This window comes from Polistes fuscatus, unplaced genomic scaffold (genome assembly GCF_010416935.1).
Source record: "Polistes fuscatus isolate 324 unplaced genomic scaffold, CU_Pfus_HIC Scaffold3, whole genome shotgun sequence".
Lineage (NCBI taxonomy): Eukaryota > Metazoa > Arthropoda > Insecta > Hymenoptera > Vespidae > Polistes > Polistes fuscatus.
This window is the reverse complement of record NW_025113107.1, coordinates 12,351,619-12,376,763: the sequence shown is the minus strand read 5'-3', so window position 1 is coordinate 12,376,763 and position 25,145 is coordinate 12,351,619. Positions and strand designations below refer to the sequence as shown.

General features: G+C 29.4%; 3 protein-coding genes across 4 annotated transcripts; 2 read left to right on the top strand and 1 right to left on the bottom strand.

Annotated features, from left to right (window-relative positions):
- The first annotated feature begins 992 nt into the window (after window positions 1-992).
- On the top strand, window positions 993-10,992 carry LOC122520087 (G-protein coupled receptor Mth2-like). Of its 2 annotated transcripts, none has more exons than XM_043640026.1 (5): window positions 993-1,837; window positions 6,517-6,595; window positions 9,370-9,554; window positions 9,632-9,797; window positions 10,346-10,992. In XM_043640026.1, the coding sequence occupies exons 1-5, from the start codon at window positions 1,030-1,032 to the stop codon at window positions 10,710-10,712; spliced, it is 1,605 nt and encodes a 534-aa protein (XP_043495961.1). In that variant the 5' UTR covers window positions 993-1,029; the 3' UTR covers window positions 10,713-10,992. The 2 variants fall into 2 exon arrangements, with proteins under 2 accessions (XP_043495961.1, XP_043495962.1); XM_043640027.1 differs by lacking the exon at window positions 993-1,837 and adding an exon at window positions 5,380-6,161.
- A 1,325-nt stretch (window positions 10,993-12,317) lies between these two features.
- LOC122520086 (pre-mRNA-processing-splicing factor 8) lies at window positions 12,318-21,284 on the bottom strand. The gene is made up of 11 exons (XM_043640025.1): window positions 21,053-21,284; window positions 20,619-20,852; window positions 20,391-20,559; window positions 20,152-20,316; window positions 19,829-20,044; window positions 19,201-19,539; window positions 18,781-18,886; window positions 13,221-18,695; window positions 13,016-13,140; window positions 12,734-12,888; window positions 12,318-12,645 (listed from the first exon to the last, which is right to left on the bottom strand). Exons 2-11 carry the CDS (start codon window positions 20,836-20,838, stop codon window positions 12,491-12,493), a joined length of 7,125 nt encoding a protein of 2,374 aa, XP_043495960.1. The 5' UTR covers window positions 20,839-20,852; window positions 21,053-21,284; the 3' UTR covers window positions 12,318-12,490.
- A 281-nt stretch (window positions 21,285-21,565) lies between these two features.
- Window positions 21,566-24,986, top strand: LOC122520085 (general transcription and DNA repair factor IIH helicase subunit XPD). The gene is made up of 13 exons (XM_043640024.1): window positions 21,566-21,604; window positions 21,691-21,790; window positions 21,914-22,168; window positions 22,258-22,491; window positions 22,572-22,695; window positions 22,757-22,853; window positions 22,939-23,072; window positions 23,144-23,673; window positions 23,750-23,925; window positions 24,014-24,293; window positions 24,355-24,465; window positions 24,547-24,645; window positions 24,731-24,986. The coding sequence occupies exons 1-13, from the start codon at window positions 21,600-21,602 to the stop codon at window positions 24,863-24,865; spliced, it is 2,280 nt and encodes a 759-aa protein (XP_043495959.1). The 5' UTR covers window positions 21,566-21,599; the 3' UTR covers window positions 24,866-24,986.
- Window positions 24,987-25,145: the final 159 nt, after the last annotated feature.

The following is a 25,145-nucleotide window of genomic DNA, read 5'->3' as shown; positions in this document are numbered from 1 at the left end:
ATATAAACGTATGTATAGAGAGTATCTAAAAATATCATATGTGTTAAGTTCAAATAATGATAAATGAAGCGGGTAGGTATCGATAAATTCCCGCCATTTTTTATCCTGTATAAGATAAATATTTGTAATAATTCGCGGAAAAAATGTAAGATATGTTTATTATATTTAAAATATATATCATTTTATCAGATTTATATATATATAACGTAAAAATATTAGATTGAATAATTTAAGTTTTATTTATAAAACGGTAGGAGAAGTATAAACACGTGGAAAAAAATTGAATCGTTTTGGAACGAGACAAAAGTGATCAGAATTTTTTAAAAAGATGAATTAACGATCAATTATTATGAGATAGAAATATTAGATTAAAGTTTTGAGTAACTTAAATTTTACGCGCGATAATAGTCAAATTTAAAAGAAAAGTTATATTTAATAATTTCGACTAAATTGTGTGAAAAAATAATAAGTTTTCTACACCAAATCATATAAACACATTTCTCTCTAAATAAAACGTTTAAAATAATATAGTAGAGTTTAGAATAAACGTTAAAAGAACATATAATTATTCCTCGAGGAATAATCGAAAAACCTATATGATATAGTAGGAAGTTAGCCCAGGAGGAGAGGTGGAATGGTAAAAATGAGTGCGAATGTGGAAAGACAGCTGTCGTCCGCAGTTAGCAACGAGTCGTCCGCGTCGAGTGTGGGTCGGCTACGTGCACCGGTGAAATACTAGATCAGAATAAAGAATAGGATATAATAAATAGGATCTAACAAAACACACAGGGACAGTTAGAAGGTGATCCTTCGAGACGCGCTTCTTTTTATTATTATTATTATTATTATTATTATTATTATTATTATTATTATTATTATTATTATTATTAATGTTATTAAGGGTATCCCTTTGCTTTTTTCTCATTCCGCAAAAAATTTTTGCTCACCTTTTTTTCCCTGTTTTTTGTTTTCTTTTTTCATCTTTAATTTTCTTCCTTCTTTCTTTTTTTTCACAACTCTCTCGTTCTAATGGGATCGTGTATAAAACTTTTAAGTTTAGCATATATTTTTGTTATTCAAACAGTACCAACGCGTCCCGAAGATTTACCTTGCCATTATTCATTAACGGTTCCTTTAGAAAAGGACAAGATTCAAAGATACGAGAATGGTTCTATTTTTCACGATGATACATTATATCCTACCAATCTGTATTGGATCCAAAATAATTCCATACGTGGATGTATTTGTGAGTTACGACCTTGCCTGAGAAAATGCTGTCAAGATGGGGAGGTTTTAAGCGATGGTGAAATCGCCAGATGTATGAAAATACAAAATCGTACGGTTCTTCCCGATATAAGAGCAGAGAAAGAACAATTGACATCTGAAATACAACATATAAAGAATATTGCCGATCATTATATTCTTCTGCGAAATAATATCTGTCCAAATAAAAGTTATAAATTAGAACCGGAAAACTTTGAAGAAGATAAGTTTTTTTTCGAAGTTAATGGTACCCTTCATGTTGGATCAACTATTTATCCGCAATGGAATTTTTGTATAGATTGGCACGAATCGTTGAAGAAGATAACCGTTTTAATTTGTTTTCAACCAGAAACGGAAGAAGTGTTACCTGCAAAAGAAAGGATCTATCCGATCATGACGATAGTGTCCATACCTTTTCTGATCATAACTTTTTTAGTTTATGCCATCATACCAGAACTTCGAAATATTTATGGAAAAACTCTAATGTGTTATGTTGCTTGTCTCACGATATCCTATTGTTTTCTCATCAATTTACAACTCAAGTATTTGCCGCATGAAATATGTCTAACCGCAGGTAAGAATTTTTTAAAGTTTATCGTAACATTGTTATTTAACAATGTTATACATATTACAATGTTATATATATATGTTTTCTTTAATTATTAGACTCTAATTATCAATACTTACTAATGTTTAGTGGTAAATACTCGGAAACAATTACTCATGTTTACGACGAACAAGTCGTACTCATCACACGTAGTAACAAAATAATCATACTATTTTTAAGAACGTTTAATCCAATTCTTTGAAGGATTAAATATTATCTATACGAAGATCGATTAATATGTTAATTTTTACTTTTATTATATTTTATAGTCAGAATACAATTAGAACAGAATTAGGGTCGGATCGAATGATAAAAAATCTTATAAATAATTGCACAAATTTCGAATGAAATATCATCGTTGATGTAAATACGTATTACTTTTTTTTGAACATATTGTAAAATTGTTATCGCTCACTTACGATTAATCTTACCATTATTGCAAAATTAACGATAGAGACATGTACTTGTATGATTATGACGAATCTATCAATGATATCGTTAATGTGGCCAAAAAAGCATTTGATATCGTAGTTACTTCCATTTGAAATTACAGTAGTTTGTGATTTGTTTTATGTAATAGAGATAGTAAATAGTTTTGATAATTTTTAACATAAACTATATTTTAGATATCCCACTATATATTCCTACTTCGATATATCCTATTTATTTTTTTATCTATAGATTATATTTATCTCATTAGTTTCACACAATCATTCTAAAAAAACATCTTATTCATTTTTTTGGTCATAATTTTCTTAATCGATATTATGACAGAATCAAGATTTCAATCAATTCACAACAAAAATTCAATTTATTGATAGATTTGAATATAACCGACACATTGTTGACCTCTTCATATTCTCTTCCACATTCAACACAATCTTGAAATTATCGACACGCATAATTCTTTTGAGATATTGTCAATTATATTATGTAGTGTCTTCCGATATGATCCTTTTTCATTAATTGTTAATAATTCTAATGAGTTTTATTACCAATTACTTTGGAAGAAGTTTTACACGGTATCATCAACGTTCGTGACCTTATTTTTCTTCTTATTTATGAGTATAGTGAAGGAATCGTAATCGGAATTCCCAACGGATGCTATCAACGATAGGACAAGGGTGGTGGTCAACAGAATTGTTCTTGTGATTAGTATTGCTCTCGTTTTATCGTTGACAACACCTCTCAAATTCTTTTAAACGTGTTTTTTTGGAGTTATAATAATAATAATAATAATAATAATAATAAAAATAATACTAATAATAATAATAATAATAATAAAATATGGCAATCGTCAATAATAAGTTTGTAATACTTTTGACGATAATTTTATTTCAAAAAAGTACGAGAGTAATATCGTACTTAAATGCAACATCGGATTCTGTGAATAATGTGATTTCAATTACTAATGTTAATCTTATCGCGTATGACGCTATCAACGGAAGTACCACATTCAAAAATAAAAATCTGAAAGAAGGAACGAACTTTAATATATCTAATTTAATGGGTGATTAAAATGCATTCTCAAATCTATTCGTGTGTATAGATAAATATACAATATATATATATATATACATATATATAGGCTGCTATTTATTCGGTTTGTATCAATATATAATCTGTGTCAATACGTAATCCTAACGCGAACCTACCTTTATTATAAAGACTGACAATATATATATATTTATTTAACAAGAAACTGATAAAAAAATTTTCCAAAAAATCGACCAAATAAATAGAAGTGTATATATGTAATTTATAATTAATATGTATTTATAATATCGATGAGATAAACGGAACATCATTGTGATTATTAATCTCCATTGTTGATAATTAAAATCTCATGTCTCTTGTATTTTAAGAAAATACAACGTACAAGGAAGAATTAATTCCAAGGAAAAATACGGAAGAAGATTATATCAAATATTGCGTTCAAGAAAGAAATTGTATTTCGTTTTGTTGTCCTCCTGGTTATTACCTTATTTCGAAGAATAAGTGCAAAAAGATAGAAAATGGGACGGTGCCTTTACCACGAGTTTACACGATGAATTTATTGCCAATGAACGTTACCACAAATGACGAGAATTTTCGTTTCTTGTATTGGAATCCTTGTAAAGAAGATCGAAAGTATCCATTAAATCCTACTAATTATCCGGAAGAACGATTCTTCCTTTTGCGAAACGGTTCGTTCTATTTGCCCTTTGTGGATAAGGGCAGGAAAATATTGAATCCAAGACAATATTGTATTACTGCAACGAAATTTCTTCCGAACGAATATCTCGTTTACTTGTGCGAGAAAGAAATAAATGATCTCTATACCAAGTCAATATTTTTTGGGTTCCTCATTTCGTTGGGTATGATCATATCCATACCGTTCCTCATAATAACGTGGTTGGTTTACACGATCATCAAGGAATTAAGGAATTTACATGGATTCATTCTACGTGCATACATAGCATCGTTGACATTATCATACGCAATTTTATCTACGGTACAAATTGTACCCGAACATCGGATCTCGAATACGTGCTGCGTTTTTCTTGGTAAATTCATTATCAATGTCATTCCTTTACTCATATCGAAATGAAAAGAAAAAAATAATATTTATCTCACTTAAATCTTTATCTGGAGATAAACTATTACAGATAAATCATACGTTTAAAAAAAACCGATAGACTTTAAAAAAGGTGCTTTACGTTTAAGATACGTAATGTTATATACGTTTAACGATATTAAATCCATATTAAAAAGATTAGATTAGAAAAAGTTTTCTAACTGCAGGATATTGCGTTAAAATGTTTCCGAAGAAACGTTAGAGATTGGTATTATGGTACATAATCCAAAAATAGATACTAGAAATATTCTGATTTAAGTTTGAATATTTAGATAGTCAAATTTGCATTCCAAGTTATAAATGAGTACTAAAATAGTAAGAGTACTAATTAAAATAACACAATAAATAGATTAAATTATACCATTTGAAATAAAATCATTTTATCGCACGAATAATACAAATATAATATTGTGAAATTCGATATATCACATAAAGAGTTTATTGTATTAACTAGTAAGAGGAAAAAACTTGATACTTATGAAGAGTTATTGAACTACGATAAGATTTGAGATACTTCCAAGTCGATAAAAAAAAAACGAACGATTTAACATTAACTCGAAGCATTTAAATTTGTTGTCGAGTAAGTTTCATTTAATATGTTGTCGAATATGTTGATTAGTCTCGTATCTTTCATCCAGTTTCATTCTATACGAACGAGAATAAATTAACGTAACGGAACGGGGAACGATCTAATATCTTTTTAACATATTTTTCTTTTGTTTTAAATATTAATATCGTATTTTCCAATGCGTTACGTCAAACTAAGAAGTTTTATAAAATGTCTTGAAAAAATTCAAAGCCCCCCCATTCATAATTATGACGCATTTGCGGTTAAAGAGTTGTCGGAGATTAAAGTAAAATTCGAATCTATCCAGTGTACTATATGTGCTAACACGAATCAGTCAACGAGTAAACGTTCTTGAATGATGATGGGTCGTCATCAAATTCACAAAACAAACAGCGTCATCGTGTGCTGTTATATTTTTTTTTTGACAATCGGAATATCGTATTCGTCGAACTTGTCATCGTCTCCTCGAACGTTAAAAAATCAATCGTCAAATTTAAAGAAAAATCTATCGAATGAGAGCTTTGATCCTTTACCTTTGTTATCCTTATGTTGCGAATGGAATCATAGTTTTGTAAATGTAACGTGTGTATTAACCAACGAGACTGCCGAATTTCCGCCCGTTTATGATTCCAATAGCCTAAATTTAACGGATTTACAAGTAGACCATAATAATTTTGATTTTATTTTTGGTATTCCTTGTAATAATACTGACAAATGTCTCATTGACGTATCTTTTAAAATTTTGCACAATGGCTCGATCTATATCGATTCCGAACCAATAGTTAATCATGATCAATATTGTCTCGTTATTTATGAGCATGGTAGATACGATATGATACAGTGCTGTGAATTTGTTACAGACGAGGAAGATGAATCAATGATGATCGATGATGATCAAAAGCTTCATATTTTGATGATTATTGGATTAATAATATCGTTACCGTGTTATTTATTAACATTTATTATTTATTCTATAATACCAGAATTAAATAATTTGCATGGTTGTGCTTTACGTTCTTATATTAGTACACTTTTTTTTTCCTTTCTATTTCTTCTGATAGTGCAGACATCGCAAGAAATTAACCAGACTTTGTGTTACATTTTTGGTATTGTATTATCTATTTGTTTTTATCTATATTTTTATTTTTTGGAATAACAATTGTCAATCAAGTTTCCTTTCGAACACATAAATATTTATATATTTACATATATTAGCAATATTTTGCTTTATGTATTTTCATAAGAATATATACTTAGACAAAATATTGAAATTTACTTTTATCGATATTAACATTATAACAATATAAAATGTGTTATTTTACATCGATAATGATCGCATTAATAATGTCGAAATCGATCATATTTGTTTTTTATTTTGAAGATTTTTATAAACTATTTTAACGATTAATTGAACGGTAATATGATACATGAATTTTATCAAATTTTATCTTTCTGTTTCAGCTTTCTGCATGTATTTCTTCTTTTTGGCAAGTTTTTACTGGTTGAACGTCATGTGTTTTGACATTTGGTGGACATTTGGGTAAGTGATCAGTGTTTCATCATATATATATTACAAATGCTTTACTTCTATTATTTTTTTTCCAATAATGGGATGCTTTTAATAAAATCTAATAAATCAAGGAGTAAATCAGTTTGGTAACAAAAAAATAATAAACCTCTCAATAGAGTATATTAACTTCCTTTCTAGAATTCTTTAAAATGTCACTTATCAAAACATTTAATCAATACTTGACTTTATATATTTAACAAAAAATTAAATTAAAAAAATGTCTTAATATAATTACAATTACAATTTTGACGATCGTTTAATGATAAATAATATGAACAATGTAATATATTATTTTATCGATATGTTCCACGTTTTGTTTTTTGCGGAGTTAATAGAATTTGGCATATGATTTACGTTGCTTTCGTGCTATACTTAAAACAATTTCAATTGTTCTCTTCTGTGAATACAAATTTTCTTGGCTGCGTGCTTTTTCGTTAACACAAGTCAATGGGATCATAGAAAATACGTTTCAGTTTATTCTAGTATACCCGTATAATCTGTCTGTTGTATGTGTCTGTTGTGTGTGTGTGTGTGTTTTTCATCTTTACGTCAATTATTCTCTCAACCGGCACCAGTACGGCGACATAGAGAAATTTGATAATTAACAAACATCGAAGAGAAATTGAAGATGACGTAGGGGAGGATTAATATCTCGTACGTGACCCACAATATACATACAAGTACACATATATGTTACACACCCGCAGTCTAAATGTCAACAATTTCATTTAGATTTATCTGTATGATTACTTCACGCATTATATGCTTTTAACGATAATAACTGACAATTAGGTGGGATATTGGTTAAAATATTCAATCAATTAAGAAATTCGATAACAAAAAAGTCTTGTTATTTTTATTTATGTTATTTATTCTTCCTTTTATTAGTATAATTAATATTCGTTAATTTCTTTTCGAATTGATCGACAAATTTCAAACGATAAATAAAACTCTTATACGCAGAAACGTATTTAACGATTATTATTATTTTAAATTGATATTAAATTTTATTGAAGAAACAAAGTATTTTAATTGTAAGATAAGTTAATTGTTTTCATAACTTTTATAAGAAAATTGATTTTACAAAATATATCGAATCGTCTCTCTGAAAAGTATTATAAGATTTTAATTATATCTTGTATAGGATGCAAATACATATGTGAGATCAATTTTATATCATCATTCAAATAAAATTATATTTCTCTAAAAATAGAATGTTATTATGTAATAAAATTAATATCAATTTGATGGGGGTCGAATAATCCTAAAATACAAAATATTTGTCTATAAAAATTGTAAAGCTTTGCATTACAAGTATAAATAAGAATTATTTCAAATAACATGGTGAGAAGGTTTAAAAATGTTCCAAGTATAACATAATTTAATGAAAAAATAATTCAGATAGATAAATAACAAAACAAAAAACAAGAAAAGCAAAATAGCAAAACGAATAAAGTTTTCCAAGTAAAGAAATACTTTTTTTTCATGCTACTCTGATTCCATAAGAAACGATTCTCCCGCCTATACAAACCAGGCTGCTCTATAAAACACAACGGGTGTAGACCGAGGAAATTGCGGCACTTAATCCAAACAAGATACTACGAGACCGAACATCGTTTCGTTTCTCGAAATGTATCTCGATGAAGGACACAAGGAAAGTGGATATAAAACGAAAACAAGCTCAGAAAAATATAAACAAACTCGATCTTTTATAATTACACCCCCCTCCCCTAACGTAATTATTTTCTCTCTGTCTGATTATTATTTCAAGAATATTTATATCACACACATAAATCATATATATGATATTCCTAATTTAATTATATATATATATATTTTTTTAAATATCTTGTATCATATATATATGTATATACAATAATTAAAGAGATTAAATATTTTTTTTCCTTGCAATATTTAAACCTTCTATTTTAGCGAAAAATTAATCGTTTAAAAAGGATATTAATTTAAGTGATATTCGTTTTATCCCATGTAAAAGAATGAAACTACGTGGGTGTTAAAGTTTTTACATAGAATCGAGTCACGTTTGTTAACACACATGTTTCATGTTAAACGCTCATTCATTTTGCCAAGCCCTATAAACTCTTTCTCTATCTCTCTCCCTTTCTTTCTCTTTTAATTTTTATTTTTTTTTCTCTTACTCTTTCTCTCTCTTCCTATTGTGGGTTTTAGTCATTGACCACAAACACAATACAGGTTTCTTCTTACTTAGAACAAATGCATTTATTAAATGAGTATTTACTTAAATATTAAAAACTCTTTCAGAGTACATAATACATAGACGAATATTTGATGGATTTCGTACATGATATCCCATATTTATGTGCATATATATATATGTCTTATGTTGAGTAAAACATTATCATTGTAAAGTGAGACATCCTTTTGTTCAGATTAACTAAACACTGTCGTAATTTCCCCAAGGTACGTTCACGTATTAACCATGTGATACTATCGATTTTCTATAACCGTTTTCTAATTTTTTTTTGTATTGTATATATCGAGTATTAACATTGGATTTTTATTTATTCATTTAAGTATCTATGCAAATACCCTTCTTTTTTGTGTTAATAATAGGTAGGAAAGAAAATATAAAAATGAAAAATATTTTGAAGTGACAATAAAAAATAATGTACAATTTTAATATACTATATATATATATATATATATAATTATCAGTTATTTATTTATAGATTAATCAACAATATATTTCTTATTTGTTTTAGGGGGTTCCGATCGTTAAGGGGCAGTGTGAAACAAAGGGATCGAAAAAAATTTATAATATATTCTATCTATGCTTGGGGAATTGCATCGTTTTTCACAAGTATATGCTTAATTATGGATTTTGCTCCTAACATACCAGAAAATACAATTCGACCCGAACTTGGAGAGAAGAGATGTTGGTTTACGAGTAAGTATATTTAATAACAATTTTTATATTTTTATATATGAATACAAACTGTGTAATGTTGAATAATATTATTTCAGCTAATAATGCGACGTATATTTATTTTACTTTGCCTGTGACAATATCAATTGTCTGCAATTTATGTCTATTTATCTCAACCGCTTTAAAAATTCGACAACACACAAGAGATACGGCCCATCATTTAAGAGGAAGTGAAAGTAGACGTCACGACGATAATAAACAATGGTATATATAAATACATAAATATATATATATATATATATATATTTGTGTATAATATTATTTTTATTAAGTTTCTTTTCTTTCTTCCTTTTTTAAATAAATGAGTGAGAAAGAGAGAGAGAGAATGTGTTCATATTATAAAGAAAATATGATTTTTATCTAAACGTCATACACTTATTGTTAGATATAAAAATAATTAATATCGTTATAAATAATATATTTTAAATAATATCAAATGAATTTACTAGATTATACTCGTGCGAATCATCAATATGGTATGGTTATCTTTTCTTACTAACATTGAAAGCTTATTTTTAGACGTCGCTATAGGGCAAGCGACAAGAAGATGTTCCCATGCCATAGTTTATTTTTCTTATTACGAAATCATTCGTAACAACAATGAAATTATCTTGGCGGTAATGCGTCATGATTTTGTTAAATAGCATTCATCCATAATATTTTACGAGCAAATATTATAGAATAAAAATTATAGAACACGAATATAAGCACATAACGATATAAATAAAGTAATATATTTTGTTTGATCACAGGTTCAATCTGTATATGAAGTTATTCATCGTAATGGGTATCAGCTGGACAACGGAAATCATATCCACGTTATGGGAAGGATCAGGGGACTATATTTGGTATATATCAGATGTAATTAATACTTTACAGGGTTTGATCATTTTCATAACGCTTGTTTGCAAACAGAAAATTAAGCGTTTATTACTTAAAAGATTTGGATGTAGCGATGGTAAATTTTTTTCAAGAAGCCTTACTCGTAGCGTTTATCATAGTTCAGGGTCTCGTACAACAACAACAGGTTTACCCCTTCAAGAAAAAATCGATGCAAATATTCGACGCGAAACATTTCGTTTGAATAAAGAAAGTGCCGAAGAAAGCGATTGTCCTTAATTAATCCATGCACAATGATATCAAAATTAACATAATACGTTCATTAATAAGAACGTACGATTATATAGATGATCATCCATCCACCTATTCTGCAAGAAAAAAATTACCTACCACATGCTTTAAGAAATGAGAAACGATTTTTATTTTCATACTTCATACGTACTTATTATCTTTTAATTCCATTATTTATTTTTTTCTTTTTTTCATAATTTCATTAATTTATTATAAATAATGATATATCCTGAGATTATAATGGGGGATATATATGACTTGCAAAGAGATTAACTTCTATTAAAAAGAAGTAAATAATATTACTAGCATATATGTTTTAAATAAAACAACTTTTTAAATATTAAATAATAAACAAATTATGCAAGAGATATAGTGATTGATGTATTATCGCTTTTATCAAAGTTAATAGCAAAGACATGTTGTACTTAGACGAAATGTTTGGATCTCATTTAGTAGATTTCGTATGCTTAGATAACAATTTATGTATGAAGTATATCATTCTTTATTATATATACTTCGAATCTCTATAAATTAATGTTAATTAAATAAATGTAAGATCACTGACGCTTTTAAAGTATTCTATAAAATTATCTACGTAACGTAAAAACCATATTAATCGTTTTTTATTAATCGTTCTACCGATATAATATTCTACAAAAATTGAAATTTTAGTAGAATATGTTATAGATAATAATTATATATTCTAAGATATGAACTTATATTTATAGTGAAAATTTTCATAAGGAAATAGATATAAGTATATCTAATTTAAATTGTATACTTCAGTTAAATCGTGAAAACTCTAGGTTTTACATAGTCTCGTTTAAAAGATCGATCATATTTTTCAAGATCGAACTATGTACGTATGTATACTTTTTCCTCTGACATGTAAACACTCGAGACAGTTACAGTTCGGCCGTCTTATCGTAAACACGTAGATTTCGATGCGTGCCTGGTAAAAATATTATAATTAACCATTATAATATTTCAACGAATTTACACATTAATTAATTATAATTATTAATTATTATCGTTTGTTTATCAAATTGTATTCTCTTTCTCTCGCCGTTTTCCATTAATTTATTATCAAATCAAAAGTTGATTTTTCCTGAACAGCCAATTGATAAATTTTGATAAATTTTATTTAATATTTAAACTAATTGTTTATTAATCATGTATGTTTCTTTCACGAATGATTACTTGAACTCTCACCGTCGCTTGCATATTATCACTCATACGAGTTTATGTCATTGATGAAATATGAAATGTGTGTGTGCGTGTGTATATTATAAAACATTTATGTTCATACAATAATCAAGTTTATACATTTATTTTAAATATTTATGAAGTAATAAAAGTACATTTTCTCTCTCTCTCTTTTTCTCTCTCTATCTTTAAAAATCCGAGGAGTAGTTCAGTTGTTTTTTTATATAAGAGCATTATAAGCACAAATTTTGTACAATTTTTTTAAAAATACATACTACATATATTTACTATGACATAATTTCATTTATCTCAACATTCTATAAAGTAGTAGTAGTAATAATAGGTTTATAAGTATAAATGAAGAAATATTTTTGAAAAAATATCGTGTTTTGTTCTCATCGATTGAAGCTGATAAAATCTGTTATTATATTTTTTGAATTGAACGACTGTCTCTAACAACTAAATCAAAACAATATTACATCGATCTGTGTATCCTTAAAAAATAAAAATAAAAAAATAATAAAATAAAGAAATATTATTTGGAGGAAATTATATTTATTCTAAGCGAACATGTCTTCACGATCCGCTCCAACCCCGTCTCCATCTTCCAAACTAGAAAAGTTTAAGAAATGTGCCGGTCGATGAACCTCGTGATAAAATTCTTTAGGATTAGCTAATTGTAACTCATATTTCGTGTTTGGATTGTGTCTCACACCTAGACAAAAATATATTATTTTAGTCATTTTATTTACAATTTGTATATAGTTTTTTTATATAAATAAAGAGATAATTAAATAATTTACCCATGAAATTATAATTCCACGATCCCTGATTAGGTACCATAAAGAAACCAAGGAATCTATCGGAAAGAAGCATTTGTACTTTCTCGTAATGACTTGGAAGATACCCTTTAGGATTATTTCCCTTGTCAGTGTTCTGTTTGCCCCATTCGAATCCACTGAAATAAAAATATAAATTATATAAAAAAACTATTAAAATATTTTAATAAATATATGTATATATAGTTATAGAGTATATTACAATATAGAATAATATATACAATTATAGAGTATAATTTTTCATACCTTGGAGTTAATTTATAAGCCGTCAAAGAACAAGAACCCGGTGTAAAACTGCATGTAATGACGATTGTTTTTTCACCATCCCAATTTGGATTATCCGCCATAATTCGTGCGTGTGTCGAGATATCCTTATTAGAAAGTAAAACAAATAAAACGTTAATAATAAATCAACAATATATTCAAATATAATAAATATATGAATACCAACCTGTGGTGATAACTGTGGCAATTCATTGGGTTGTGTATGTATCCATCCTAATGGCTCCATTTCTTTAAGGTATTGATGATTAGGTAATGCATTTGGTAAATGTACTGTTTGATGTGTGCCCCATTGTGGAGCCATTACTATACATCTAATCTCTTTAACTTGAGGATTATCCGGTGGGCTAATACCATATAAGTATCCAGCAATTTGCGCTCGTAAATCCGAGATAGTAACAAATTTTTTCAATACATTCTTCGGTAAAATGTATGTGTAACCAGTTTCTTTGATATCATCGGAAGATACATATATATGATTAGTTCTAAGATGTAAATTAGTAGCAGATATGGCTCTTACACGCCATTCTGTTTTAGAACTGAATGTTTGAGTTTCATAATTGGATGTAGTAGCAGTAATAATCTCATCACCGTGTTTATTAACCGTTCTAGTAGTAGTTGCGGTGAGTTGAGATTGCTCTTTTGTTTGCTTTTCGATTTCTGCAATTTGTTGTCGTTGTGCAGAGGGTGCACTAATCTCCATACCTAGAATAATATCTCGGATTTCAGATTGAGTCAGAGATGCAACATTGACATTGTTCTTCTTTCCATAATCAGCCAAAATCAAATCTTTCAATTGCACTTCTACTTTAATCCATTCGTCGTCAGTTAAAGACGGCCATATGTGATGAGGTTCTGTTATAGTTGTTTTATCTGGCTTAAGTACAACCTTAGTACGTTCTGTATTAACGTGTAACGCTCGAAGAATCAAGATTAAACGTGAAAATGCTGTGTAAGAGGAAATTGTTTTTAACCAATCGTCATAAAGATTGAAGAGAACCATTTGTGGTTCAGTCGCCTTCAGAATAAGATCACCAAACTTCTCAACCTTTAAGCATGCTTGGAAAGGTAACTGAAGTTCTGATCCTTTGATTACTATATTGGGAAAATCTAGTAAATGCACCTCAAGAGGATCCAACATTCCTTTTCTCGTTACAATAATTTGTTTTGGTTGTTCTTCTACTGGTAACGAACGGATAAGAGCTGCAACTTCTTCGGCAGTTTTCCATTTAGCTAATTGTCCTAAACGCTTTTGTCCAGCCCACACAGAAGTGTGAATTATCTTTAAGAACAACTGACCAGTTCTTGGATTAAATATGAAAATCGCACCATTAATTGGTTTTGTAGTCAGATTGCCTTCAAAAGTTTTATGTATCGTTACTCGATATACGTTAGTATCATCGACGAACCAAATGATTTGATTTGAAAATAATTCTCCATAATTTTGAGAAGAAAGATATGGTTCAGTTGGTTCTGATGAATATAATTGTAGAGCTTTTCTAATACGTTCTCGCAATACGTATAACGCTGGGTTTGCTTTCATTATTTTTGCCATAGCTTGCTGTATAAGTGGCTTACATCCTGGAAACCAATTACCATATGCACTATGAAGATTATAAGCTAGATCGATAGCTATTAAAAGACCCGTTGGAGATGGATAAATGGACATATTATCTGTTGTATAATCTAAAAATTTAGCCCTTGCATATCTCTCTATATCATGAGAATCATAATCACCCCATCTCAATTGAACATCTATCCAATATTTTTGAGTCGTTGTGTTATCCATGAGATCTTTAGAATCTGCTAATAAAGATGGTCTTGAAACGTTCCATTTGTATGCCGAAAAAAGTAAAATATCAGCACAGGAAGAATTCATCTTATATGATTTTCTTGGATGTATAGTTTCTTTTTGTACAGTTTCAATTTCCAGAGCATCCAATTCTTGATCAAATACTTGACAAAGATCCATGACAATTGACTCATGCACTTTTTGCCACAAGTGAGCACGGAAAATTTGAATGAGAGATATCTTCAATGTTGGTATTTTACCATGCATAAATATTCCTGTCAGATCTAATTGTACCTGGAAACCTACATAAACATTTGCTCTATTTATAGTGGGTGACCACCATAAAGTAAAACGACGGTTAGGAATTTGATTCAAACCCGACCTTTGAGCATTCGTTAATTTTTTATATTTCATTGATTCTTCAAAACCTGATGCCTTCTCCCAGAAAAGACCTTCCCATGTGGGGAAATAAGTTCCTTTGAAAAGGGTGTGTTCCAGAATTCCTTCAACACCACCTAAGGCCTGAATCATATCTGTCCTATAATTATTTAAATTCCATAACTTTCCATCATGACGTTGATGGGTCCACCAAAATGGATTTTGTTTAAGAACTTGATATTGTTTAAATTCTGTACGTATTCGCCAACCTTTATCATAAGCAAGGGTATGTCTATCCTTTTGAAACAATGTATTGATTCTAGGTATACCACGATCCCAACTATCTTCTAAATCTTCTAAAGTAAGTCGGCGATTCTGTGTATTTGCCTCTTGTCGCTTCAAGGCATATTCTGCCCAAACACGCTGTGAATCTATAAATTCTGATTCCCATGGTTGAATGTACCTATATAGATTGGGAATCAATTGATCTTCATCATGACTCATACCAGATCTAAAATGTGTAATACCAACGTCAGTTTGTTTGGACCAACGTAAATCTGATTGAGGAATTAATACATGACCCATAGAAAGCATTCCAAGACCGCCCAATTCTTTAGGTGTATAAAATACTACTGGTGGAAACCTTGAAGGCATTTTTGAATTAAGACCAATTTTAATACGTGTCTGAATTTTATTTTCACATTTGACCAATAAATCCAACAGTTCTTGGGTATTGACTACTGCTTCGCGGAAATAAGTCATTAATCCTATTAAAGCAGTATTCCATTTATTAACAATTTTCGTAAATGTCGTAGAACCAGAAGCCATTAAAATTTGTCTCACTCTATTGTGGAATCTTTGTAAACTTTCATCGTCTACCCTTAAGAAACATTGAGCAGTTCTTTCTTTTGTAATTTCATTTTGCAAATTCCATACTCCATCTCGATGTGTAAATTCTTCATGAGTTGTTCTGCACTTAGGTAAAATCCTACATTCAAATCCACTCATATTAAATAACAGATTTGGATTGTCCTTGCTATAAACACTAACAAAACTGTTTTCCCATTGTATAGTAGTTGTAGAACGAGGTAATCGATTTTTAATATCCCAGAAAACAGCACGTCCCAAATTAACATCATGTTTCATTAATCTCATACGTGCATCGCGTGGCCAGCATTTTTTGTTATTATACCCAACAATGTTTTCATTGTTTGGATCTGGATGTTCTGTTAGATATCTTTGTATCAAATCTCTTGCTTCGTCTGCAGAAAATCGAAGGAATAAATGTATTCTATCAACATATCTGCAATATAATCTAATCGGATGTGCAGTTTCAGATGCCACATCTTGGAAAGTTAAAAAGTCATTTGGCATTTGTGGGGGACCAGCCATTTCACTAGCTCTTTGCAATCCAAGAACCAATAGATCAAGCACAAGTCCATAATACTGAGCAATAAATGATGCGAATTGCATACCCCTAATAATTCCATAACTGTTTACGTGATTCATATCTTTATAATTGGTCACAACATTATTCTTTGCAGTCATGTAATCAGCAATATTATGATCAACGATTAAACGAAGAAGTCTGTTTAATAAAGTAAGATCGATTTTTTCGTAGAGCTTTTCAAATTTGGATTCTAATAAAACATTGCATTCTCCTTCGCTAACATCCCAAACATCCTGTAAATTGTTTATACCTTGACACCACTTGTAAACCAAAAGAGGTGGTGGTTCTGTGTCAGATGGTTTCACCCATGGTGGAAATAATCTTCGTTTATCTGCTTCATACCATAAATATTGATCTAAGTAAGCATCGGTTATTTTTTCAAGAGGTTCCACATCGTAAACTGGTATCAAATGACTATAAAGGTCCATAAATTCTATACCCACTTCTTTAAAGTTTCTTTGAGTCAAAAGATGACGTTTAATTCTAGATAAAGCTTCGTGTGGATTATCGTATGCTTGTTCGATTAATCCAAGTTCTTCGCGTTGACTTTGGTTCAATCTCGATTTAACGCTATAAGCTTCTTTCAAACGTTCTAAGGCCAATATCAACAATTTCGTATCGTGTTTATATGAAAGTGGTGGGAAAGGTATTGGAGCAAATCTTCTGGATTCTAACCAATGTACAGTGGTGGTGTATATAGCTACAGCTTCCTCTGGAGTAATATAAGGTCCATCTTTTAAATAATTATGCTGACGTTCTTGTTCTGCTTTTAAATAAAGTCGAGTAAGACGACCTAAATTCTTTTTGCATACTGTTTTGTCCACAGTAGCACCTCGTCTGATACGTTCTCGATTATAATGAGCAGTGTTTGTCCACCAATCAGCCTTCATTTTAACATAACGTAATATCATATTTTCTATAGGAATAGGCAATCCAGGGACTTTCCATGGTATATTAGCCTTCCAACATCTCCATGCTTCACTTAGATGTTGAAGGATTGTACGAGCTTTATTTTGTTTAATGCCTTCAGGCATCATGTCTACAATATCATGCATCACAGATGCTCTTAATTCAAGATCAAAATGTGATTCTACTCTTTGTTTAGTCACAGTTTTAGCTACTCCTTTAGAATGACGCCCTTCAAATTGTCTGGATAACAAATTACCTAACCATCTTTCTAATAATGGCGTTATACCTCTCATAAAGAAAAGCCATACTCTCCATCCAGGTGCCCAAAATCCACAACCAGGCCCTTTTCCAACTGGGCCAGTATTAAATCGATAATATATTAAATGCTTTAGATCTTTACACATTCTTATTTGTCTCATTAGTTTATACTTATATCGATACATGCCAGTAAGCTGGCCAACATGAGCAAAAATGTATTGTAATCCATCAGCTAGTTGGAATGCATCAACATTATTTAGACGATATTGTACGTGTGAGTCAATAATTAATTTTGTCAAACGAAGAATTTCTCTACATAAATGGAAAGCATTTCCAAATCGTGATTTTTTTCTTTCTTTTGTCGTAAGGGTTTTAACAGGTTTTAGATTGAAATTATAATCTAAATGAAGATAATTTAAATTCTTTCTATGTATGAGTAAGTTCAGCATATTATAGCCTTGACGACATACTTGCAATCCAGCTTCAACCCAATCTATAGTTGTAGTTTGGAAAAATTTGGTAGATTTAAATGACCGGAACAAGTAACGTTTCTTTTGAGGTTTTGGTGGTCTATGCTTTAATGCATTTAATACGAAATATTTAAGTAACTTTTGATAACTAACTCGTACTTTAACAGGTTGTCCTGGAGGACAATGCTCTCTATACCATGATTTTACTAAAGGAATATCAATTGCTCTTCTGGTTCTTCCAGAGCGTGTATTAAATGGTCTTGGTGCCCACAGAAGTGCTATACCATTAGCTGTATTGTCTGTATAAAGTGGTGTTTCTTGTAAAAATGGTTGGACTTCATCATCTAAGACGAAATCTTCATCATCTTCAATTTGTGGTTCTACTGTCTACAAATAATAAAAATGTATAATTAACTTTTTATCATTAGAATTCTAATACTTACAATCTATGTTTTAAATTCTTACAATTTACCTTTAATGAATTCCTATGTGAAATTGGATTAATCAAAGGATCAAAATAAAATGCTGGTAAATCAGGATCCTCTGTCTTTATATATACAACATTTGGTGCATGATACCTATAAATTGTTTAAAAAATTAAAGTATATTTAGATATTAAGATTCAAAATATATATTATTATTTTTTAATAAATTATTAATTAGAAATATAAACTACTCTAGTAGATAGAATACAATGTATGTTATGTAGGTGGCATCAGCAGTTCTCTTTTTATTTTTAGAAAGAGTACGAATAACAACCATCTATTTTATTATACCACACTGCTAGTTAGACTATAATGGACTACTTGATAAGTCTATAAACTAGTGTGGAAATATTTTTTCACACATACAAATAACTTCTGTATTATATTAATTATAATAAGTTACTTACCATGAAAGGTGTACAAAATGTGGCATATTATTATACAAATAAGGGAACGCGATACGATATTCTGTCCTAATAGGCTGTCTGATAATAATTTTATTTATATCATTGAATTCATTCCAATCTTCATCAGCAGCATTTGAATCTTTTACAAGAGGTTCAAACTTTGGACCTCCTGGTATTGCCATATTTAATGCTTTTGCAGTAAAGAATGACTTGGGATCAAATAAATAAAAGAAATTGTGATCAACCAAATCGGTTAAAAGTTGATTCGCTAATCGATACAATGTCGCCATTTGAGGAAGAGTCAAATTCCATCTTCTATATGTAGATCCATTAACATGTCTGTAATAATTTCAAATATATAGTAAGATATTTACACTTTTACAAAAAATATTATTTATATATGATATACATTTATCAGAATGCGTTTCGTCCAGTGATACATTCTTGCAGTATGTCTCGGACACTACTACAAAAACATAATCATCTGTCAACTCACATAAATAGTTGATTTCAGGACCCCTACGCTACTCATCATATAAAGTTAAATATATAATTTTAAACATAATAATATACTATACAAAACTAAAAGGGGGGGGGAGGAGTCTTCTAATATTATAAATTTATATACCTGCTTCCAACCATTGGTTTGTGTTCATAAAACCATGATGCAACAGATTCATCTTCTTCAGAATCAAGTTCAATCTGAATAGCTTCTAATGGTTCAACATCTAGAACATTATCGGCATAATCTAATGGAGGTTCCTCATCATCAAATGGTGGAAATCTCATTCTTTTAAAATGTCTACGATCTCTTTTTTCTCTTCGCATCATAATCCACATTGTTCTAATTTTCCCAAATGATTAACATAAATATATCATTAATATATATGCGTATATACATACTGTGATACATATAAGAAAAACAAGATTGAAATTATTAAAATCACTCACCCCCATTGTGCAATATAAACAGGCTCAATAACCCATGGAATTTCGTTGACAAATGTAATAGCTCCAGTTATATGGTATAAAACCTTTACGTCTCTTATTTGCTCCCAAGGCATTGGCATATTTTCTAACAATTTCATTACTGCATGTGGCATATATTTTAACGCACTAGAATTAAGCAAGTAATAATGTTCATACATTACAATTTTTCAATCACATTAAAATATTTTAATAAATCTTACCCTAAATATACACGCTTATCATGTCTATATTTGCGGCTACTCATATCACCATGATCCCTTATAATTTTACGAATATGTTCAGGTGGCATATCTTCTTTTTGAGCATCGACAAATCCAAATTTTCTTTTCTCGGCAAACCGTTTTGATTGTAATTGTTGCCATTTTTGTGCTATAATTACATATCAGTGAGTTACTTTCCTATAGAAATAAAATTTACTTTTATACTACCTTTTTCTTGTAATTTATCCTCCGATAACACTTCTGGTTGTTTTGGCATTTGAGGAAGTGGTGGACCAGCAATAGCTTGCATATGGGCATGGTGCGCAGCTTGAGCATGAGCTGCTGCTTGTGCATGAGCCTGTGCCGCAGCTAACTGAGCATGGGCTTGTTGTTGGACCATCATGGTTGCCCATGGATTTGGTCCTAATAAATACGGTGGTATAGACATTATTGCAAAATGTCCTGTAAAAAAGAAACATGATGAAAAATATATACTTTATATTTATTATTTATTCTAATATTAAAAATAAAGAAATAAAATTATAAATAATTAATAATTATCTAGGTCTAAATCGGGAGTGAAAGTAGGTCTAAATTATTAATAATTATCTCCGAATACTATAAGCGTGGCTTTTTTTTTAGTAACCATTTTTTTTCTTTACCGGAATTCTTATTTCTTCTTCAAGTTGACAATTAATAACTGCTAATATATACAATAATAATATAATGTTGTTTTCTTTAAACTTAACATTTCAACTACGAAATATCTCCAAAATAGATACGATTTCGCAAATTATTTTAATAATACGAACACTGAAATTGGAGGCTATATTAATTTTTCCAAGCTTCCTCTAGTTTATTACTTTCATGACATGAAACTGTAGTTCGTTAAAACTTGAGCGTCCTCTGGTGTTGCGTTTATTGTAACAGGCGCGCATGCGCTCACTTGCACAGATGCATGCGCACAAAACACACGAATAATAGCAGTAGAGAGAGAGAGAGAGAGAGAGAAAAAGAAAGAGAATTTCACAAAGTCGCGCCAACAAAATATGCTCGTTGCAGTTTATTTCTAAACAAAGAATAGGTTAAATCGTGTTCTTCGAAATTTTCATATTTTTATATTTAAGCAGTTGAATTAATTATGTCAGTCAATAAATGATAATCTTAAAATTAATAATTGCGCTAATGTAACAAAATAAAAGATTAAACATGAAGTAATTACAACTCATTTTATATTATTCGAATATAACTTATAATAATTACAAGTATCAAATGTTTCTTATTTATTTTTTTATTTCAGGATTAATGTTGATGATTTGATTGTTTATTTTCCATATGATTATATATATCCAGAGCAATATGCATATATGTTTGAACTTAAGCGTGGTCTGGATGCAAAAGTATATATAAATAAGTTCATTTATTTTCTTTTAATCTCTTGATCACAGCGTATTATATAAATGTATAAACAAGATTAAGAAATGCTCTTTAAAAAATATATAATTTGATTTTCATAATCTTAGGGTCACTGCCTTTTGGAGATGCCTTCAGGAACTGGAAAAACAATTACGCTGTTATCTTTAATTGTTGCATATATGTTGGAACATCCGTTGGATGTTACAAAATTAATATATTGCTCCAGAACTGTACCGGAGATAGAAAAAGTTATAGAAGAATTAAAAAAACTTATTGATTATTATGAAAAAGAATTAAAAAGTAAACCTAAAATAATAGGATTAGTTCTCAGTTCAAGAAAAAATATGTGTATCCATCCTGAAGTAATTATTAAATAATGATATAAATATCAGGCAATATAAATTGCAGCTTACCATTACATTTCTAACCAATTTTAATATGTAATTTGAAGGTAAGCAAGGAACGAGAAGGAAAGGTAGTTGATTCACGGTGTCATTCTCTTACTGCGTCTTATGTTCGAGATAGACATAATTATGACGAATCTACACCAATTTGTAATTTTTATGAAGGATTTGACTTAGAAGGTAGAACTCAAGTTATACCATCTGGTGTATATTCTCTTGACGATTTGAAAGAATATGGTAGAGATCGTAACTGGTGTCCTTATTTTCTTGCACGTTTCATGGTAAATAATTATTTTTTAGAGATATGGTTTTTTTTTTAAATATTTCTACTAAAAAAGCTTTCATAGTATTTCTTTTACAGATTATACAAGCTCAAATTGTAGTTTACAGTTATCATTATTTACTCGATCCAAAAATAGCTGAAACTGTTTCTAAGGAATTAAGTAAAAGTTCTGTAGTTGTATTTGACGAGGCTCATAACATTGGTATGTGATATTTATATTTTAAACGTAGATATAAATTATAACACTTTGTTTTATTTGTCAGATAATGTTTGTATTGATTCAATGAGCGTTAAAATAAATAGAAGACTCATGGAAAGAAGTTCTGCTAATATTCAACTTCTAGAAAAAACTGTTGCAGAGTTAGTGACTTATCATTAATCTTGTTTATTATTTTTGAAAATATTTTATTTATAATTATTTTATTTTTATATATTTGTATTGTAGAATGAGAGAAGATGATGTAAACAAATTAAAAGAAGAATATGAAAGATTAGTTGCAGGATTAAAAGATGCACAAGTACAAAGAGAAACTGACATTATTTTATCAAATCCTATATTACCCGACGAAGTTCTTGAAGGTACATCATCATATATAATATTTGATTGTGTCTCTGTTATCTATAATTTTCTTTTTCTTATATTTTTACAGAAGCTGTTCCTGGAAACATAAGAAATGCGGAACACTTTGTTAATTTTTTGAAACGATTTATAGAATACTTAAAGACACGTTTACGCGTGCAGCATGTTGTACAAGAATCTCCGGCAGCTTTCTTAAGAGATATTCAAACAAAAGTTTCTATAGAACGAAAACCCTTACGATTTTGTGCTGAACGATTAGCATCACTTTTAAGAACTATGGAAATAACAGATCTAACAGATTTCTCCCCGCTTACTTTAATAACACATTTGGCAACATTAGTTTCTACTTACACAAAAGGATTTACAATTATAGTAGAACCATTTGATGATAAAACACCCACAGTTCTGAATCCAGTATTACATTTCAGTTGTTTAGATTCATCCATAGCTATGAAGCCAGTATTTGAAAGATTCCAATCAGTAGTTATTACCTCTGGAACGTTATCACCTTTAGACATGTATCCAAAAATATTAAATTTTCATCCAGTAATAATGTCTTCGTTTACTATGACACTAGCTCGACAATGTCTTCTTCCAATGGTAATAATTATATTTCTTCAATATAATTATATCGTAATATTATTATATTTATATCATTGTATTCTTCTTAAAATAGATTGTAGCCAAAGGCAATGATCAAGTAGCTATTTCATCAAAATATGAAACAAGAGAAGATGTTGCCGTTATCAGAAATTATGGTCAACTTTTAGTTGAATTTGCTGCTAATGTTCCCGATGGTTTAGTTTGCTTTTTCACTTCATATTTGTACATGGAATCTGTTGTAGCTGCTTGGTATGTTTTATTTTACTTAAAATAATATATTATTTTACTAGTATCCACACTTCTCTTAATTTTGTTCAAAAAAACTTTTCTATTTAAGGTATGATCAAGGAGTAGTAGATCAACTTCAGAGACATAAATTGCTATTCATTGAAACTCAAGATTCAGCAGAAACTAGTTTAGCTCTTTTAAATTACATAAAGGCTTGCGAAAATGGTCGAGGTGCTATTTTACTTTCGGTAGCTCGTGGTAAAGTCTCAGAAGGTGTAGATTTTGATCATCACTTAGGAAGAGCTGTTTTAATGTTTGGTATACCCTACGTATATACGCAATCAAGAATTTTGAAAGCACGTCTAGAATATTTACGTGATCAATTCCAAGTAAGTAAATAGATTTTTAAATTTTCTAATAATTTATAATCTAAACTTTACTCTTTTAAAGATAAGAGAAAATGATTTCTTGACCTTCGATGCTATGAGACATGCAGCACAATGTGTTGGACGTGCCATTAGAGGTAAAACTGACTATGGTATTATGGTATTTGCTGATAAGGTAAATTATAAAATATTTATAAATGTTTATCTATTTATAAAAAAAACTTATATTTAGCTTATTTGTATAAATTATGCGTAGAGGTTTTCTAGAGCTGACAAACGAAGTAAATTACCAAAATGGATACAAGAGCATTTATCGGATGGTTTATGTAATTTATCTACTGAAGAAGCTGTACAGGTGATATGATTGAACCATGCATTGCAACTATATATATATATATATAATTGACTTATTAATTTTTTATTATTCTATTTATTTTTAGATTAGTAAACGATGGTTAAGACAAATGGCTCAGCCATTTACACGTGAAAATCAATTAGGTCTATCACTCTTAACAAGAGAACAATTGGAGAAGGAGGAAGCTAGTAAAATTGAACAAAAGGCTCAACAAAATTAAATTTTATATAAATAATATCTTTAGTAAAAATGTTCCATATACTTATGTGTCATTTGGGGTAAGTATTTTTATTCGTAGCTTGTAAAGATATCTTTATATATAATTTTGTACTGTGATTGTGTTTAATATTAATATAAAATATTAAAAATCCATTTGCATTAATTATTTATAATTACAAAGAAGAAACCATTTTTATTAAATTATTAAGCAATATTTTATGTATTTCATGATATTCGCGTAGTATTTATCAGTAGTTTATTAATAAGAATAGAAATAGAAT